The sequence below is a fragment of the Danio rerio genome, chromosome 15 (assembly GCF_049306965.1).
Source record: "Danio rerio strain Tuebingen ecotype United States chromosome 15, GRCz12tu, whole genome shotgun sequence".
Lineage (NCBI taxonomy): Eukaryota > Metazoa > Chordata > Actinopteri > Cypriniformes > Danionidae > Danio > Danio rerio.
Genome location: NC_133190.1, coordinates 35,102,501 through 35,124,274, shown reverse-complemented (window position 1 = coordinate 35,124,274; position 21,774 = coordinate 35,102,501). Strand labels below are relative to the sequence as shown.

General features: G+C 40.5%; 1 protein-coding gene across 2 annotated transcripts in view; it reads left to right on the top strand.

The window, feature by feature from the left end:
* frem2b (FRAS1 related extracellular matrix 2b) overlaps positions 1 to 21,774 on the top strand; it is a 159,828-nt gene that overhangs the window by 85,501 nt on the left and 52,553 nt on the right. For both annotated transcript variants that reach the window (XM_005157636.6, NM_001137661.1), the window contains exons 4-6: positions 3,554 to 3,784; positions 17,165 to 17,290; positions 19,064 to 19,315. In XM_005157636.6, the coding sequence (XP_005157693.1) occupies positions 3,554 to 3,784; positions 17,165 to 17,290; positions 19,064 to 19,315 (609 nt within the window). The remainder of the gene's footprint in view (positions 1 to 3,553; positions 3,785 to 17,164; positions 17,291 to 19,063; positions 19,316 to 21,774) is intronic.

The window sequence follows — 21,774 nt, the reverse complement described above, 5'->3', positions numbered from 1 at the left end:
GTTGCAAACAATTTATATGTGTTGAATTTAAACATATTAAATTTAGTAATGTTCAACTTAATTTGTTTGTTTAATTTCAGCCCAAATAATTTGTTTACAACCACTTAACTAAAAAGATTAGTAAACCCAAGAAAACGTCTTTAAAAAATTTTTTTCAGTGTATTTATATGAATTAGCCACATTTCAGACAATATGTAAAATAGTTTTGTTTCGTCATGAGATGGAGTTAAAATTTGTCAATAGAGTGTTTAGTTGTTTTTAAAAATATACAGTTTGAAGTCAGAATTATTAGCCCTCCTGAATTATTAGCTCTCCTGTACGCATATTTCTGTTGGATTTTTCAACACATTTTTCAACATAATAGTTTTAACAATTATTAATATATAATTTCTTTTATCTTTGCCATGATGACAGTAAATAATATTTTACTAGATATTGCTCAAGAGGGCTAAAATATAGATTTTTTTTGTTTGTTTTTAAAATAAAAACTGTTTTATTCTAGCCAAAATAAAACAAATAAGAATTTCTCCAGAACAAAAAATATATTATCAGACATACTGTGAACATTTCCTTACTCTGTTAAACATAATTTGAGAAATATTACCAAAAACAAAATTTACAAAAGGGCTATTAATTTTGACTTCAGCTGTACAGTATGTCTATTAGGATCAAGGGAAGACCAAGCCAGCCTCTATCCGATTCCTGGGGATCTGCCATTGGTTGTGGAAAGTCCAAATTAAACCAAAACAAATTATGACAATTGGCTAAGACTGACGATGAAAATTCGGAAAGGTTTTTTTGCGGAAAACCAAAAAAAGGTATTTTCCTAATTTTTTAAAGTAGAAGGTTCAACCCACTATAGTCAAGGTTTCTTTTAGACAACTGCTTTCCGAGTTTTATTATTATTTCATATTTTATTAGTGACCTTTGAGGCTTCTGTGGTGTTGCCCGCTAGCTGACAATGCCAAGGTTGCCATGAAGCTGCTGGCACTGTAAAAAGCCATGTTAACCCAAGTGGACAGAGATCATCCTGGACTGACAGGCTAGGATGAGCATCTGATCTTCTAAGGGGTTGGGAAAGACTAACCTTCAGAAACTTCACTTTATTCTCATCTTAAAGAATGACACTCGGCTCTCTTTGAAGCTTTTGTTACTGAATGGTTGCGTCACGCGTGCTGCAGAATCACTACATTGACTGTTAACAAAGCTCTGCTGTGATTTATAGAAACGCGGACGAGGTGATATAAACAGCAGATCCGGTCAGTCCCTTGACAGAGATGTTCACTTCACTTCAGGCAGTTTGTTGAAATGACACCGGCAATGTTTTTGAATCTCTGGATCATATTATGTGCTGTAAACTCTGCAACAAAACAAATTTATCTAAAAGGTTTATTTATTTTATTTTATTTTTGTTTGGTTGTTTTGTTCTGGTAATAATATACGATTAAAATGCTTAAAATAATCATCTATTTTAATTATTCAGTTTGTCAGTTTTTATCTAGGGAAATTTTGTTTATTTGCAAAACAAAATACTTTTGTGTTTACTTTTTTAACTCTACCCCAAATAAACTCTTCCCTTCCTCAACAGCCTCTAACTTCCCATTAAAAAATGTAATAAACATAAGTACAAAAAATAAAAAATAATAAAGATAAATAAATAAGGGTGACACAGTGGCACAGTAGGTAGTGCTGTCACCTCACAGCAAGAAGGTCGCTGGTTCGAGCCTCAGCTGGGTCAGTTAATGTTTCTGTGTGGAGGTGCTCCAGTTTCCCCCACAGTCCAAAGACATGCGGTACAGGCGAATTGGGTAGGCAAAATTCTCCATAGTGTAAGAGTGTGATTGAGTGTGTATGGATGTTTCCCAGAGATGGGTTGTAGCTGGAAGGGCATCCGCTGCGTAAAACAAATGCTGGATAAGTTGGCGGTTCATTCTGCTGTGGCGACCCCGGATTAATAAAGAGACTAAGCCAAAAAGAAAATAAATGAAATGATAAATAGATAAAAAGTAAAAAAAATAAAAAATAAATAAAAAAACAATAATAAATATTTATTCATATATTATTGCTCAGCTTTGATCAATATGAATAAGATAATAATTATTACAGCTCAAGACAATTAGCCAGCAGATAATCTAAAAAGAGACTTGTCAAACGGCTATAACCAGTGATTGTCAAATTTTTTTCAGTTTAATTATATATATATATATATATATATATATATATATATATATATATATATATATATATATATATATATATATATATATATATATAGACACATTTCTAAAATTATTATTATAATTCTAAAATGATATGAATGTTAGCTTGAAAGTTAAAATATTTTTTAAATTGTTTGTTTTGCCTTTTATATAATTTCATTTATTGTGAATCTGTACAAAGTCATTCTTTAAGGCTTAACTAGGTTAAATAAGCAAATTAGAGTAATTAGGCAAATCATTGTACAACGATTGTTCTGTGGACAATCTGAAAATATATATCTTAAGAAGAATAATAATAATTTTGATCGTAAAATGTTTTTTTTTTTATTAAAACCGTTTTTTTCTCTAGCCGAAATAAAACAAATCAAAATCAAGTTAAATTAATAAATAAATAAACAAATAATGATAATAAAGAAAGAAAGAAAAAGAATAATAATGCATTCATATATTATTGCTCAGCTTAAGAATCAAGAGAGTTAGCCAGCGGATAATCTAAAAAGGGGTGCCAGAACTTGTCAAAGGTCTTTAATCAGTAAGTGATAGTCTAATTTTTTTCAATTTAATAACATATAGACACATTTCTAAATTAATGGTTATAGTTCTAATATGGTATCAATTTTAGCTCAAATTTTTTATATATATGATAAAATATGGGCGATGTAGTGGCAGCAAGAAGGTCGCTGGGTCGCTGGTTCGATCCTCAGCTCAGTTGGCGTTTCTGTGTGGAGTTTGCATGTTCTCCCTCCGTTCGCGTGGGTTTCCTTCGGGTGCTCCGGTTTCCCCCACAGTCCAAAGATATGCGGTACAGGTGAATTGGGTAGTCTAAATTGTCCATAGTTTATAAGTGTGTGGATGTTTCCCAGAGATGGGTTGCGGCTGGAAGGGCATCCAATGTGTAAAAATGAGCTGGATAAGTTGGCGGTTCATTCCGCTGTGGTGACCTCGGATTAATAATGGGACTAAGCTGACAAGAAAATTAATAAATGAATGATAAAATATTATATTATAATTTAATAATATTTTTAACATTTTATATATTTTAATTTATTGTGATAAATATTCTGTACAAAGACATTCTTACCTTAAAAAAACAAGATTTTTTTCTTATTTAAAAAAATATATATTATTATTTATTATAATAATAATAATAATAATAATAATATTAATTATTATTATTATTATTATTATTATTATTATTATTATTATTATTAGCAATAATGTATTTCTAACAACATCATGTTAAATTGCTAAAAAATAAAGCTATATTCCCTTTAGCCAGCATCTCGGCTAGAAAATAGTATCCTTAAAGGCTTTTTTACTTTTTCATTCTAAAGGTATTGGGACCAAAGATGGCACAGCGGAAAAGGACAAAGATTTCCGAGGCAAGGCCCAGAAACAGGTTCAGTTTAACCCAGGTCAGACCACCGCTAGCTGGAAGGTGCGGATCATGTCAGACAGTCTGTATGAGCAGTCAGAGATCTTCCAGATCGTCCTGTCAGAGCCCGTCATGGCAGCGCTCGAGTTCCCAGAGGCGGCGGCAGTGGAGATCACTGACCCTGAAGATGGTGAGATCACACACACACACAACTAAACATGGGTTCCAGGTGTGCTTTTGTCGAGTGCAGTTAAAAATGTACATACATAAAAAACAGTGGCATTTTTTTTACCACATTTTTACCACATATTTTACCACATATTTTCTCTTCTGGAGAAAGTCTTATTTGTTTTATTTCGGCTAGAATAAAAGCAGTTTTAATTTTTTTAAACACCATTTTAACCTAATCAACCTAGTTAAGCCTAAGCTGTACTATAAGCTCTATAGAATATAAGCTGTATAGAAGTGTCTTGAAAAATATCTAGTCAAATATTATTTACTGTCATCATGGCAAAGATAAAATAAATCAGTTATTTGAAATGAGTTATTAAAACTATAATGATTAAAAATCTGTTGAAAAAATCTCTCCATTAAACAAAAATTAGGGAAAAAATAAACGAATAATTCAGGGGTGTTACATTTTTTTTTACCCCAACTGTATTATAGGTTGTCTATATATACGAGTGTGTAGTTAAAATGTATGTGTATCAACTATATTTAAATTACATTTAAATTTATAAATTGTAGAGTATTTTATATAGTTTAGGTTTTTAGATGTGTGCTTTTGTCATAGTTTTTGTCCTTTTAAGTACTTTTTGTTATTCTTGTTTACATATGTCTGTATAGTTTTAATTAACTTTTAGCTTTAATTAATTTATTAATTTTATTGTTACATTTTCTGATTTGGTTTTAGTTTTGGTAGTTTTTTTTCTTTCTTTATTATATATCTGTGAATAGTTGCAATGAAATTCAAATGATTTTACTTATACATTTTGTTTAGTTATATTTAGATTTTTTTCCAAAAAAAGTTAAATTAGTCATTTAAAATGACTTTATACAGTTGAAGTCAGAATTATTAGCCCCTCTGTTTATTTTTTTTCCCGAATTTCTATTTAACAGAGGTAAGATTTTTTCAACACATTTCTGAACATAATAGTTTTCAGAACTCATTTCAAATAACTGATTTATTTTATCTTTGCCATGAAAACAGTAAATAATATTTTACTAGATATTTTTCAAGACACTATAACATAAAGTGACATTTAAAGGCTTTACTAGGTTAAATAAGTTAACTATGCGAGTTAGTGTAATTAGGCAAGTTATTGTATAATGATGGCTTGTTCTGTAGACTATCAAAAAAATATATATAGCTTAAAGGGGCTAATAATATCGACCTTAAAATGGTGTTTAAAAAATTAAAAACTGCTTTTATTCTAGCCGAAATAAAACAAATAAGACTTTCTCCAGAAGAAAAAATATTATCAGACATACTGTGAAAATTTGCTCTTGCTCTGTTAAACATCATTTGGGATATATTAAAAAAAGAAGACAATTCAAAGAGGGCTACTTTATTGGTCACACTTTACAATAAGGTTTATTAGTTAATGTTAATTAAAGCATTCACTAACATGAACAAACTATGAACAATACATTTACTACAGTATTTATTGTTGTTAGTAAATGTTAGTTAATGAAAATACAGTTGTTCATTGTTAGTTCATCTTAATACACGGTGCACTAACTAATGTTAACAAGCATGGATGTGGATGTTAATAATGCATTAGTAAATGTTCAATGATGGTTAAATAATGCTGTACTAATGTTGTTCATGATTAGTTCATGTCAGTAAATTCATTAACTAATGAACCTTATTGTAAAGTGTTACCACTTTATTTAATATAACTAAGCAAACATGAGCTAACATAACAGCAGCTCTATTTTAACATCAACAATCAGGCTGGATGTCAGTGCGGGTGAACATGTCCGCTTTCTGTACATTATAATCATAGCATAAGATCTGCAGAACATCCTGGAGCCTGCAGATGAAAACACAGAGCCGCGTCTGTGATGTGGAGTCAGGATCTACGGCTGGTTTAGCAGGAGCTGCGCCTTTGTTCTCTTATCTGACTCAATGAGTTTCTCCACACATTTTACACAGCTTTGCGTAAAGATGTTGAATCTCACACCTGATGGCCCTGAAATCTCTTTCTTAAAAGCTGTGCTGCTTTTTTCCTCTTCCAGAAATGCTTAAAAGAAAATGCAACGTTGTTCTCTTTTTTCCCCTAGACATACTTTATATTCACAGCAAAATCCTCCTAGTAAAATTGACTCAGTTTAGATAGTATTTGGTCCCTTTCTAAATTGAGTTAAAGTTATTCAATTTAATGAGTCAATGAAATGATTAATTAAGTGATGAATGAGCACTGATGATGAGCACCTGCTGTTAATAAGCAAAAACACAGAGAAGAAACACAAAACTGCAACTGACTTCAGTCACCGCCTTAGAAGAAATCAGTTGAATTATAATACATTGAATCTCTCAAAATCTCAGCAGAGGATCGTTAAGCACTGCACAAACAGCAGCTTTACTTTTGTAAAATGCCCTTATTTAAAGAGAGACAAAATACTCTCTGAACTAAGTAAATTTTACTCTGAGGACTTTGCTGTGTTGTTACCATTGGTTGGCAGCATGGAAAAGTAAAGGTTTTATTATTTCAACATTTACAATAATTATTAACTTATTTACAATAATAATAATGATAATATAGATAACAACAAAGCAACATTTATAATAATAACAATAATAATACTAATAGCAAAAACAACAACAATAATCATATTGAGGTTACGTTATTGTAAAATGAAATAATAATTGTGTTTTTTTAAAGAAAGTTTTTTTTTTTTTTTTTTGTAAATCTGTAGTTTTAGTTGAATATTTTAGTTTGTTTTAGGTGACACTAGGCATACATCAAAAAAGCTCAAAATCATGTAAACATTATCTAATAACTGCCAGGTTTTTTTTAATAATATACACTCAATGGCCACTTTATTAGGTATACCCATCCCACAGTTTGTTAACGCAAATTTCTAATTAGCCAATTACAAGACAACAACTGAATGCATTTAGGCATGTAGACATGGTCAAAACAATCTGCTGCAGTTCAAACCGAGCATCAGAAAGGGGAAGAAAGGTTATTTAAGTGACTTTAAATATGGCATGGTTGTTGGTGTCAGACGGGCTGGTCTGAGTATTTCAGAAACTACTGATCTATTGGGATTTTCACGCACAACCACCTCTAGGGTTTAGAGAATGATCTGAAAAAGAGAAAATATCCAGTAAGTGGCAGTTCTGTGGGCGCAAATGCCTTGTTGATGCCAGAGGTCAGAGGAGAATGGCCAGACTGGTTCGAGCTGATAGAAAGGCAACAGCAGCTCAAATAAGCACTCGTTAGGGCCGAGATCTGCAGAAGAGAATCTCTGAATGCACAACACGTCCAACCTTGAGGCGAATGGGCTACAGCAGCAGAAGATGTTACAGCAGTGATGTTAACATGTCAATGTGGACCAAAATCTCTGAGGAATATTTCCAGTACCTTGATGAATCTATGTCATTAAGGATTAAGGCAGTTCTATATGCAAAAAGGAGTCCAACTTCCTAATAAAGTGGCCGGTGAGTGTATTTTTTTTATGGACATGAACTAACGTTAACTAACTATATATTGTAAACATGATCAGTGAAAAGTAAATAAACCCATTAAAGCAATCTGTTGAGTTTTCCTAAAAAGAAAAGGGAGTAAACCCATTGCCTTTAAATGATTAAGTAAATGACAAGTAAACATGCTATGTGCATAAATAAAATAATCAAGTCACAATGAGTGTACAATTTTTTTAATAAAGTAACTAATAGCTTTTAAACACTAACAAAGGTTAATAGAAATTGTAGCAAATGTACTATATTGCTGTTAGTTAATGCATAAAGTGTTTTATTTAAGGCGAGCTATGTTATCATGGATGAATATACATATCAGCTTTCCTCCAGCAGAGCTCATTTTCAACCACACTCGTTAGAGATCAAGATTTCAATCTTCTCAGATCTTCTCATCTGTGTTTCAGTCTTCAGGATAACATTACATAGATTAGTTGAGCTGAAGTGGAGAGATCGATATAGCACAAACTCGGTGGCCTCATGTGGCATTTATCAGTTACACAGATAAGCCTGTGTTATTCCTTTGCAGCAGGACATAAAAACAATTTAATGCCACGGCCTGAAAGGTTAAATCTCACTTAATTATCTTCTGCCTCCAAGTGCAACAAAAGCTTGAAACAAAGCATATAATTGAGCCTTTTTCTGAAACAAAACCCACTTAGTTGTGTGTCCACAGAGATCTGTTGGGCCATATATCGTCCACATTCTCTCTGAAAGTCAGGCCTTATACGGATTAAAGGGATTAATTGTTTGAAATGGAGACTATGAAGTTGGCAAACGTTTTGAACTCACACGAATTAATAGCATCCTTACTAATCGGTTTTAAGTTCATTGTCAAACAGTTTTTGTCTTATTTTTAGTTTTCAAAGGTAAAAACGAGATGATAATTAAATGACGACAAGCTACGAGTGACTAAATCTCTAACAATAATCCATTGACATTTTCATCAAGGACTAAAACTAAAAGAAAATGTCTGGGATTGTTATTTGGGAAGAAATCTTGTTAAATATAATCTCCTGAATGGCAGGGAGGTTTAGATTCACAGATTTAACCCTTTTACTTTGTTGGATTGTTAAATATTTTGAATGCTGACATACAGCCATGCTTTTTCACTACATTACATTCTCAGAAATAATTGTACAAAAGCTGTCACTGGGCTGGTACTAAGGCTGGGCGAGTTGGCCTAAAATCTAAATCTTGATTGTTTTAACCTTTTAACTCAATTATGATTAATGAACGCTTTTTTATTGACCCATGGAGCTTGTTTTTTTGTGTAGCCATGCATATATGCTTTAGCGTGCTGTTTGTGTTGGTCTGCAATAACACTTCCGAAACACTAGCTGGCAGTAGGTTTTTTAAATAATCGGAATAAAATCGGCCTGGGAGAATTAGATCGATTATAGATTCTAAATTTTGATTAATCACCCAGCACTAGCCGGTACCCTTTCAAAAGGTACATTTGGGTGCTTTTTAATAAGTTATATTTACAGTGAAGCACAAAATTACTCATACCCCTGGCAAATTCTGACTTAAAGTTACTTTTATTCAAGCATCAAGTTTGTTTTCGTCGGGATATGACACCGGTCTCTTAGAGATAATAATGACGATGATGAACAAAAGTCATCATTGAGGAAAAAATACTTCAGCTTTTATTTACATTTGATTAAAATCTCAGAATTAGCCAGGGGTGTTAATAATTATGATCTTGGTTGTACCTAGAATATGGACCCTTATGGGTACTAAAATGTATTTTTAATGGATCAATATGCATCCTTTAGGAGCAAATTCGTACTACAAAAGCATACAAAAGTGTTCCTTTTGAAAAGGTGCAGACAGCATATGTACCTCTATCTTTTAGAGGGTAGCTATTGGGTTATTCATTTAAATATTGCAGTATTGTATAACACTATTACATACTTAAGGTTAGTGACCCTTTGCACTTTTTATATAAAAAATGATCATTTAAAACAGACAGCAGTATAAACTCATAGTGGTACATAGTTCATTGCTGATTTCTTGTGCTACTAGAATCTTATATTTTTTGTTTTAGCCATTTCAGCTCTTATGATAAGGATTTTCAAATAGCACTATTAATCTATAAATCTATCTATTTATGAATATTATATCTATACACTACATGACAAAAGTCTTGTCATGGATCTTAGTTGTAAGAGCAACAAATATTCACTTGATTTCTAGTTGATCATTTGGAAAAGTTACAGAAGGTAGATTTTCTGTTGAATCATGCGTTGAACTGTATCCCAATCATCACAAATACTGCAGAAGACCTACTGGAACACACATGGACCCAAGATTCTCACAAAAATCAGTCAAGTTTGGTGAAAAAAAATCATGGTTTGGGGTTATACTTAGTATCGGGACGTGCGAGAGATCTGCAGAGTAGATGGCAACATCGACAACCTGAGATATCAAGACATGTATGCTGCCCCATACATTATAAACCACAGAAGAGGGCAAATTCTTCAGCAGGATAGCGCTCCTTCTCATGCTTCAGCCTCCACCTCAAAGTTCCTGAAAGCAAAGAAGGTCAAGGTGCTCCAGGATTGGCCAGCCCAGTCCCCAGAAATGAACATTATTGAGCACGTCTGGGGTAAGATAAAGGAGGAGGCATTGAAAATGAATCCAAAGAATCATGATGAACTCTGGAAGAACACTTTTTTTGCCATTCCACATGACTATTAATTAAAACTAAAGTTATTTGAGTCATTGTAGAGATGTATGGATGCAGTGCTCCAAGCTCATGGGAGTCATGCACAATATTAATTCTTTTTCCACTGCACCATGACTTTATATTCTATACTGTACATTATTTCTTTTAGGTGACAAGACTTTTGTCTTAACAAAGTCAGACGTTACTGTCCTAATTAAATAATTTAAAAAAAAGCCATGGTTATTTTTTATTTTGGTAAAATAAGCGTAATCTAGACTCCTATGCCTTTCATATAAGCCAGTTCCGATACCAAAAGATCAACTATAAGTCAGATTATTATTTGTTGTTCCTAAAACTATCGACAAGACTTTTGTCAGCTAGTGTATATCTATGTATATATCCATCTATACATTGTTATTTACACTGGAAATTTCTGGAACCATAATAGTTTCTTTATAGTGTAAAAAGACTCTTTAGTTTATATTAAAAACTTTTTTTTTAATTATCGAAAACTGAATAATTGATGACTTACAAGAAAGGTGGAGGGAGTAAATTTTTTTACACTGAGGAAGGCATTGAACGTTCGAGGTTACAGAAGTAACCCTTCGTTCCCCGAGGAGGGGAACGGAAGTGCCATGAATGGGAGGATTCGGATCAGAAGCCGCTTATCTGGAGAGTATTGAACGGGCCAATGAATGAAATTAATTGGCAGCGTAAGCTTGCGCAGGTGTGCGACATCTGCAATTATCTCAGCATATAAGCACACCTGAAGCCAGCAGACGCCATCCTTTTAAGCTGAAGAGACTTTCAAACAGCTAAGGGACAGTCATTATGGCGACGGAATATGGCACTTCCGTTCCCCTCCTCGAGGAACGAAGGGTTACTTCTGTAACCTCGAACGTTCCCCTTCGGTTGGGGAACTTCAGTGCCATGAATGGGAGAATATGGAAAGCGCCATAATGACTGCACCTTACCAACACCCCCGATGAGGAGATAGTCAAGCAAGCGTGACGCACCCACATCATGGGGGGCGCGGTCCTCCAACGTGTCCCTGGCCCTAATTTATCCTACTTCAACAGAAGTTTTACGGATTTAGATATATTTTTTGGGAAGTCGTGAGCATCTAGATAATTCTAGGAAATACGACAGTACGTTGGGAAGCGTGCAATCCCGATAGGGAGGACGCTGCGGAGGCCATCCGTTACCCAAGGGGGGGATAGATGGCAGAATTTACCTATGAACTAGCCCTAAAAAGGGGGAGTACGCATAGCAAAAGAGTGGTTAGCGGAGAGGGAAGACACGGGTCCGCCCTGGGGGGGGACTTAACCGTGGCGGAATAAGCATATGGGATCGCCTAGTGGGGATCACGCATAGCAGGCACCTATACCCAAAACGCGGGCTGACCTGCGGGCAGACCTACAACGTATTGGGCTAGCAAGTGACTCCTCCGCTCAGTCAGTGCTGGGGGCCACGGAGGAATCTGCAGGGCTCACCTGACGGGGAACTTTACTGACAGATAAAAAAGGCGCACGTACCTCCGTGTTTAGGGAGAATGGCGCCGCAAGCGTGTTTCAACACCCTACCAAGTTGTCTCCTCAATCACCAAAGGGTTACCTAATACCCTTGAGGAAACCGGCTCCACTCGCAGATTGTAAAACCTTGCAAATGTGTTGGGTGTCGCCCAGCCCGCAGCTCTACAGATGTCTGTTAGAGAGGCGCCGCGTGCACGCGCCCAAGAGGATGCAACGCTCCGAGTGGAGTGTGCACGTACTCCCGGGGGACACGGCTGACCTCGACTCGAATAAGCGAGTGAAATGGCATCCACAATCCAGTGGGATAATCTTTGTTTCGATACGGCACTTCCCTGCTGCCGACCGCCATAACAGACAAAGAGCTGCTCAGATGATCTAAAATTCTGAGTACGGTCCACATAAATGCGCAGAGCGCGAACTGGACAAAGTAAAGAAAGGGCTGGGTCTGCCTCCTCCGGGGGCAGCGCTTGCAGGTTCACTACCTGATCTCTAAAGGGGGTGGTAGGAACCTTGGGCACATAACCGGGGCGGGGTCTCAGGATAACGTGAGAGTAATCCGGCCCGAATTCCAGGCACGAGTCACTGACCGAAAATGCCTCCAGGTCCCCGACCCTCTTGATGGAGGCCAACGCAACCAGCAGAGCTGTCTTCAGGGACAGAAATCTTAGAGATACTGATTCGAGTGGCTCAAAGGGATCGGATTGCAGACTCGTGAGAACGAGGGCGAGATCCCAAGAGGGCATAAGAGGGGGGCGAGATGGATTAATTCGCCTAGCACCCCTAAGGAACTGGATGACCAGGTTATGCTTTCCCACGGTGCCGCCAGCTACCGCGCTATGATAAGCGGAGATGGCGGCCACGTAAACCTTGAGAGTGGAGGGCGACAGCCTGCTGTCCAACTTCTCTTGAAGGAAAGAGAGCACAACACTAATCTGGCAATTTCGGGGGTCTTCTCTGCGAGAGACACACCATTCAGTGAATAGACTCCACTTCAGGGCGTAGGCGCGCCTCGTGGAGGGGGCTCTAGCCTGAGTGATGGCATTAACCACCGCAGTCGGTAGGTTACCTAAGTCTTCCTCGCGTCTAGGGACCACACGTGGAGGTTCCAAAGATCGGGGCGAGGGTGCCAGATGGTGCCCTGTCCCTGAGAGAGTAGGTCCTCTCTCAAAGGGATCCGCCAGGGGAGGGCCGTCACGAGGAGTGAGAGCTCTGATATCCAGGTCCGGTTGGGCCAAAGGGGCGCAACTAGCAGAACCTGTTCCTCGTCCTCCCTGACCTTGCACAGAAACTGCGCGAGCAGGCTCACTGGGGGAAACGCATACTTGCGCATGCCCCGAGGCCAGCTGTGGGCCAGTGCATCCATGCCGAGAGAGCCCTCGGTCAGGGAAAAAAACAACTGGCAGTGAGCGTTCTCGGGGGAAGCAAACAGATCGATCTGGGCCTCCCCGAATCGCGCCCATATCAGCTGAACAGACTCGGGGTGGAGTCTCCATTCTCCAGGGCGTAACAGCTGTCGTGAGAGCGCATCGGCTGCACGATTGAGCGTGCCTGGGACGTGAATGGCGCGCAGCGATTTCAGCCGCGGGTGACTCCAGAGGAGCAGACGGCGGGCGAGCTGAGACATGCGGCGAGAGCGCATACCCCCCATGCGGTTGATATACGCCGCCGCCGCCGTACTGTCCGTCCTGACCAGCACGTGTTGCCGCTCCAGCACCGGTAAAAAGCGGTGGAGAGCGAGGAACACTGCCAACAGCTCTAGGCGATTGATATGCCAATGCAGCTGGGCACCCTTCCAGAGGCCCGCAGCCGCATGCCCGCGACACACGGCCCCCCAACCCGTGTTGGAAGCGTCTGTTGAAACAACAACATGGCTGGACGCCTGTCCTAGAGGCACACCGGCCTGTAGGAACGAGGGGTCGTTCCAAGGGCTGAGGGCGCGGCGACACAGCGCAGTAACCGAGACCCGGTGTGTGCCCGCGTGCCATGCGCGTCTGGGGACCCGATCGTAAAGCCAGTGCTGAAGTGGTCTCATATGGAGCAACCCGAGCGGCGTGACGGCGGCTGCGGATGCCATATGCCCCAGGAGCCTCTGAAAGAACTTCAGTGGGACCACTAGTTTGCTGTCGAGCTCCATCAGACAGTTCAGCAACAGGCGAGCGCGTTCCTCGGAGAGGTGCGCTACCATGGTGATCTAGTCCAGCTCCATCCCGAGAAAAGAAATCCTCTGCACGGGGGCGAGTTTGCTCTTTTCTCGGTTGACCTGAAGCCCCAGTAGGCGGAGATGCCGAAGCACCTCGTCCCTGTGCATAATCAATTGCTCCCGCGAGTGGGCTAAAATCAGCCAGTCGTCGAGATAACCGAGTATGCGAATGCCCGCGAGCCGAAGGGGCGCTAGGGCACCCTCCGCGAGTTTGGTGAAGACCCGCGGAGACAGAGAGAGCCCAAAGGGGAGGACCTTGTACTGCCACGCTCGACCCTCGAACGCAAACCGCAGAAATTGGCGGTGGCGTGGAAGAATGGAGACATGGAAATACGCGTCCTTCAGGTCTATGGCTGCAAACCAATCCCGAGGACGAACGCATTGGAGAATGCGCCTCTGCGTGAGCATTCTGAACGGCAGCTTGTGCAGACAGCGGTTCAAAACGCGCAGATCTAGGATTGGCCGTGACCCACCGCTCTTTTTGGGTACGATGAAGTATGGGCTGTAAAACCCACTCTCCATCTCGGCTGGAGGAACCGGCTCGATTGCACCCTTCGCCAGGAGGGCAGCAATCTCCTCTCGCAAGACAGGGGCGGACAGGGGGTTGACCCTGGAGAAATACACGCCCATAAACTTGGGGGGCCGTTTCGTGAACTGAATCGCGTAACCGAGTCTGATTGTGCGTATGAGCCACCGCGAGGGGCTGGCCCGCGCTAACCAGGCAGGCAGAGCCCTCGCTAATGGAGTCATCGCTACAATCGCTGACGTACCAGCGGTGGGGCAGCGCGGAGTGGGTGTGCTGATCCGGGAAGCACGAGGGTCCCGCGGAAGAGCTGGAGGAGAGCGATTCGCTCTGGCTCCGCACCCTGACTCCGGAGAGGGGGCTGGAGGGCTGAGGGAAGGGAGACCGTCCCCCCAGCGCTCGTGAGCCACTGGCGAAGCACGTAGAGTCTGCGAGCCGGAAGGCAGCGCGTCCCGGACTGGCAGAACTTGTGCAGTCACATCCGGGGAAGGGAAAAAGTGCTCTTTTACTGATGTTTTGGTGGCACTGAAAAGTACCGTTGTTATCGGGGCCCCGCCCTCCAGCGGGGAAAGAGCAAATTTCCTCTTCTCCGGATGGCCTGTCTCAGGGACGCTTCGCGGTCCGTTTACCGGACTTAAAGGCGCCCTGGGCAGGAGGGGCTGCCTGCTTTCGAGGTGAACGCCGCGCCCGCTTGGCCGGAGGCGCAGGCGGGGGCGGGGCAGCACTCGTTGGCGGGCGCCCTCGGCGAGGAACAGCGGAGGTGGATGGCTCGGCGGGCGGAGCGGGCTTACGGCCACGCCGATAGATGACATTGCCCATCGCATCCGACTGCTCTTTCACCGCCTTGAATTCCTGGGTGAATTCACCGACGGTGTCGCCGAACAGGCCAGCCTGGGATATGGGCGAGTCAAGAAAGCGAACTTTGTCAACGTCGCGCATATCGGCCAGGTTTAGCCAGAGGTGGCGTTCCTGAACCACAAGTGTGGACATCGTCCTCCCCAGCGCACACGCGGCGGACTTAGTAGTCCGAAGAGCATAGTCGGTCGCGGTGCGCAGCTCATGTAATAAGCTTGGGTTGGACCCGCCCTCGTGCAGCTCGGCCAGCGCCTGCGCTTGGTAGCGCTGGTAGGTGGCCATCGCGTGCAAAGCAGAAGCAGCCTGGCCCGCAGCCTTGCAGACAACCTACAGGCTTTGGACGGGAGGCGGGGCAAACCCCGCCACGTAGAGGCGCCGCGCGGACAAAGATTGACCGCGATAGCGCGCTCCACTGACGGGATCGCCTCATACCCCCTGGCAGCTCCGCCGTCAAGGGCGGTGAGGGCGGAGGCACTCGCAGCACGGGCAGAGAAAGGTGCCCTCCAGGACTGCGTGAGCCTACTGTGCACTTCCGGGAAGAAGGGGATGAGAGGCTTCGAAGGCTTCGCCTTCTGGTCCTCTACGTAGCACCCATCTAGTCGGTCCGGCCGCGGAGCTGGGGGATAAACCATCTCCAACCCCACGGCCGAAGCAGCCCGGGAAAGCACGGCTAACATGTCCGCTTCAGGATCCGATTTGACAGCGCTCACCTGCCCGGAGGGGGCGAGCGGGTCCGGATCTTCGTCGGACAGTGAAAGCCCACCCTCCGATGCCGCGGAGGACATCTGATCTCCGGTGTCAGCGAGTGTGAGAGCTACCATCTGGTTAGACGGATCACTCTCACCACCCGAAGCTTGGATGGAGCGCCGTGAGGAGCGAGAGGTCCGCGAGCCCGTGGGCGGCGGATTAGCTCCCGCTGAAACCCTCAGATCTGCCCGAGCGCCTGCTGCTTTTTTAGAACAGGAGGCAACTGGGGTGGCTCGCTCTCTTGCGAAAGTTAGCTGCGATCTTAGCTGTGCAACGGTCATGGCATCGCAATGACGACATGAACCGCCCGCGAGCACCGCATTAACATGCTGGACCCCCAAACATGCAATGCAGTGATCGTGTCCATCATCCGGAGACAGGAAACCCCCGCATCCAGAAACGCACAGTCGGAGCGCCATCCTGAAAAGGACGTGCTGCACGACTGTGTTGCTCTTTTAGGAAAGTTGCAACTATACGCACCGCTCTGGAGGACCGGACCCAAAGAACCGCAGGCAAGGGAGTAACCCAGCTCGACCGTCTGCCACCGCGAAGACCCACTCTGGACCGGGAGACACACTCGTTCGCTCTGAAGTGCTGATCAGCAAGAGGAACCCTCATCGACTCACTCAGAAAGGATCTGAAGCGAAAAGGAAGGCGTCTGCTGGCTTCAGGTGTGCTTATATGCTGAGATAATTGCAGATGTCGCACACCTGCGCAAGCTTACGCTGCCAATTAATTTCATTCATTGGCCCGTTCAATACTCTCCAGATAAGCGGCTTCTGATCCGAATCCTCCCATTCATGGCACTGAAGTTCCCCAACCGAAGGGGAACCGAAACATTAGTGGTTTCATTTCCTGAAAAACTTCAAATAAAAAACTTGAAAATATTGTTATGAGTGCAGATCATCATCTACTTCTTGAAATTAGTTTAGATTAATACAATGTTCTGAATACACAAGCGAAAAGAAAACAATTTTTTTGACAGGACCCTTCACTTTGTATAGAATGAACATTTTCGGGTTTGTAGATGTTGAAAGCATTTTAATTTTTGGGTGAAATGCAGTATGCGATTCTGAACTGTTTGACAGCTACTGTGTGAGATCAATCCTGCATTAAAAATACAGAAACAGAAACTTAAATTGCGCATGCATTTTTAAACGGCTAGAAACTTACTATATAAATGTCATGCTGAAAGAACTTTAGGTCTGAAATGAAACTGATTCCACCTGGACCCATGAAGTTCCTCACACAATGATGATTCCTTTAACTCTTTTATTTCTCAGTCTCTAAAGTTATGTGCATATAAATGAAATGTGATGCTTGCCGTTTGCCCTAGAGTCCACAGTGTTCATCCCGTTGACTGCATACTCGATTGAGGAGGATATTGGAGAACTTTTGATTCCTGTGCGAAGATCTGGAGATGTCAGTCAGGAGCTCATGGTGGTCTGCTTCACACAACAAGGTGAATTATGAATGATGCTAAAATTATTCTCATTGGTAACACTTTACAATAAGATTTCATTAGTTATTTCATTAGTTAAGTATGAGCAATACTTGTACGGCATTTATTAATCGTAGTTTAACATTTAATAATGTCTCATTAAAATTTTAATTCTCATTTGTTAACATTAGTTAATGCACTCTGAGTTAACTAAAAACGCCTCACAGCAAGAAGGTCGCTGGTTCGAGTCCCAACTGGGTCAGTTTGCATGTTCTCCTTGTGTTCACGTGGGTTTCCTCCGGGTGCTTTGGTTTCCCCCATAGTCCAAAGACATGTACTGTAGGTGAATTGGGTAAGCTAAATTGTCCATAGTGTATATGTGTTTGTCCTGATCCTCCAGGTTGGGGGTTAAGCATTGAGCTAGCAACCAACCTCGTAAAAACTAGATGTTACGAAACTCCAATATGGTGCGGTTAAATATCAACTTCGATATAAATGGCCCTGAGAGGAAGTAATGTTAACAAGTATGAGTACATGCTGTAATAAATGTATTGTTTATTGTTTCGTCAGCAGTTTTGTTTTAAAGACAACAATATACAAAAAATAATAAAATAAAAATGGCATTTGCGTCGCATCTGACTTATATTCACGATCTTAAACACATTAAAAAAAATATATTGTTTCCATTATCTTTAAATCATCTTCAAAATTGGTCTTTACATCACTGACCACATAACTTTTTGATTTAGTGGCTAAATTTTATGAATTCGTACGATCCAATTCTTAAAATTTAGTACAATTTGCTCATCACTCAATGACGGTTGGGTTTAGAGGTTGGGTGCCATGCCTCCTTTTTAAAAATCAGACATTTTTTGCATGACAGAACTTGTACGAATTCATACAAATTAGCCACTAAATTGAAAAAACGTTAAATACTTACGTTTTCTCCGGAGATCAGGCTGCACTGACAGGTTATTCACCACATCATATATGTGAAAAAATACTGTATTACTGGTAGACCTCAATTCTTTTCTTTTTTATTTTTGAACTTCTTTGGATCTCAGCGTAATGTCTAACTTTTGAGGATTTTTTTGGTCTACTTCACTTTGTCAGGCAGGTCGGTCCCATTTAAGTGTTTTCTTTATTGAGAATCAGGCCTGGGTGTGCCTAGAGAAATTTAACTCAGGTGTGATAACCAGAATTAAGTTGTGTTTTAATGGGGCAAATTCTTTTCCCATACAGGGCTATGTGGTTTTTTTTTTTGTTTCCTCTTAATGATAAAAAAACATCATTTAAAAAGGCAATGTGCGTTTTCTTGTTTTATCATTGACTAATATTTAAAATTTTTTGATGATCTAAAGCATTAAAGTGTAATGAACATAACTAAAAAATAAATTAGTAGGGGCAAACACTTATTCACAACACATATATAACTGGCAGTCAAACTGAAAGGGAATACTGTGAAAATGTCTTTGCTCTGTTAAACATCCCTTGTGAAATACTTGAAAAAATAAATTTCACTTAAGGACTAAGAATTTTCCCATCAACTGTATATGTGCATGTGTATGTATAACCTATTGGTTATTATTATTACTTATAAAAAATCAACAGTTCTTGAATTAAAGAAAAGAAAATTCTTGTTATAATGTTATAATTTATTGAAGGTCTTATTTTTCATAATATACGCTACATGATTAGACTTTAAAATGACCTTTAACCTTTACCTTCAAGTGTTAAAATAAATGTGAATGGTCAAAACTTTCTCCAAGCTTTGCTTTATTCTTATCTGTGTAGGTACAGCCAAAGGCACGGTTCCCACTACGGTGCTTTCCTATTCGGACTATATTTCCCGAGCTGAGGAGCACCACAGTGTGCTGCGTTTCGATAAGGGTGAGACTGAGAAGCAGTGCCGTGTAGTCATCATTGATGACTCCCTCTACGAGCCAGAGGAAAGCTTCAATGTAACTCTCAGCATGGCCATGGGTGGCCGTCTTGGACAAGAGTTCAGCACCGCTAGAGTCACCATCCTACCTGATGCAGATGACGGTGAGAGGCTTCACTTTGCTCCATGTGTTTAGTTTATTTGGTTTGCTTGCTGTTTTGATTTTTGCCTGGGGTGTCTATGCATGCAAATAGTCTATCCTGCTGGCAGATGCTATTTCCAATGGTTCTGCTCACCAGTGCCTGATTTAAACAGTCAAAAGGATGATCAATGCATCCTTGCCATTGCAGTAGGGGACACTTAAGTTTTTTTATTATATAGGAGATCACAAATGTGTTTATTTTAACTCAAAATTATTAAAACATTGAAAAGTGTAAATATAATAATATTTAATAATAAGTGCCATTTTTGTTCTAATAAGGCAGCATCAGCTTGATAAATATTTCCAGTACTAATAATATAAAAACCGGGGTGCAAAATCTGTTTCTTTCCAATGAGAATAAATAGCAGCTATATACACTTATTTCAAATTAAACTTTTTCACATACAGTGAAAATGGAAGATTTTGTCAGAGTTCTGCCACTCTGGTCTTGTAAATTCTTGTTTTGGTGGCAGAGCTCGGACACTAGCTCAGTGTCGTCCTGTTTCTGTCATTGTGTGTCTCTGTGTGTGCGCGCACCGTCGTGGGTGTACGCAGAGTGTGCGCGCTCCCGCTCTATGTGGCCGCACGGTCTTTGCGTGCCTCAGACGCGCGCGCTCTTGTACTCGTGTTTGTGTTTTCGTCTGTCTGCAGCGTGGTGTTTCATTCCCAGTGTCTCAATCCAGTTGGTTTCGGTTTTGGTCGGCGCTGGGATGAAACATGCACGCTGCGTGTGTGAGCGCACGGTGAGTATTTTCATTCATCATGTGCTTGTGTCTTGCGTCTGTCAAAGCACGTGGCTATGTGTTTACATTGTGGTCACGTGCTTTTGTTGTGTGCTTCAGTGTTGTGCTTGTGTTGTCTGGAACGTGCGGTTAATGAGTTCTCTCACTGGCTTCATGTTCTTGTCCTGTTTTATGTGAGCGCATGGCTTGTCTCTGTCATGCGCTCTCCTGTCTATTGTTTAGTCCCACCCCACTTGTTAACCCATTATTAGTTAATTATGTTCATCTGTTGTGTGTTAATTTCCTACAGTTTATGAACCCCTCACATTTGCTGTCCTGTGCCAGTTCGTCATCACATGTTGTTGTTTGAAATCCTGTCGTATTTCCATTCCTCATCCTTGCCAGTCTGCCCAGTCCTGTTTGTATGTGAATGTAATTGTTTTGTTAATGTTTTCCCTCTCGGGACAGTTTATTTTGCATTTTATTTTATTTTTATTATTTGATGAATTCCCATTCCCCTGCATTTGAGTCCTTGCTCCTTTTTCCCCATTTCCCCTCATCAACCCTGACAGATTTATTCTAGACATACTAGCATATTAGCATGTAGACCATTTTAATGTTCAGTAGTTATGTCATTGGCCTATAAACATTTCTTGCTTGTTATCAAACTATTTCATAACTGTAACAAAAGGCAATTCAATTATAACTTAATGTTGAAACAGCTATCATAACATTATTTATCAAATCATATACGTTGCTCTTTTTGGATTCCGAAAGCTATAGAAATTAATATGTAAAACAGAAAATACATTGGGATTGTTGTTTTTGTTTACATTCCTCAAAACGGTCTATATAATTGCATATATATCATATATTGTATGGGCTGTATAAATAACATCATTCTGTAACACTTTATTTTAAGCCACCATTCATGCTATTAACGAACCATTCACAGAGTTCATTAGCTCAATAAGCTGCTAATTAACTGCTTATTAATAGATAGTAAGGTAGTAGTTGAGTTTAGGTTTTGCGTGGGATAAGGGGTGTTAAATAAGTTCATACTTTATTGTTGCTACTATGCAGTTAACATCTTAATAATAGGCAGGTAATAAGCCAGTAGGTAATAGCTTGAATTGTGACTTAAGCTTAAGTAAATACCGCTATTTTCGACTCTTAAGTAGCCAAGTTTCCATTAGTTTTTTTCTGCTGTATGGTTTTCAACAAGCTGTTTCCATCCAACTTACCTTTACCCATAAACTAGTGTGCTTGATGACGTCACGGCAGAGGAAAGTGAAGGTTTTGGTGTATCACAATAGAAATTTGCTTTGAGCCGTTTCCATACACAATTTTGCTTATAGTACAAATAATTATTCGAGTTAGCACTTCTGGGAGGTGCACATGACATTGACACATGACATAACATTTAACATGCTCTACAAGCGCACTATTGAAAATGTGTCATTTTTTATTATATATAAGGTATTGACATAGAGTTGACGCGCTAAAGTTGAACTTAAAAATTATTTGTCAACATTAGCATTTCCAACAGCTTTGTCGGTAAACATTTTTATATGCTAAACCATTTTTTATTCACAAAAAACTTGTATTGATACCTGACTAGCGTAAATAGCATTGTACTTGGTTTAAATAGCATCTTTTCCTATTTGTACTTAGTGAAAATACTATATATCTCTAAGAA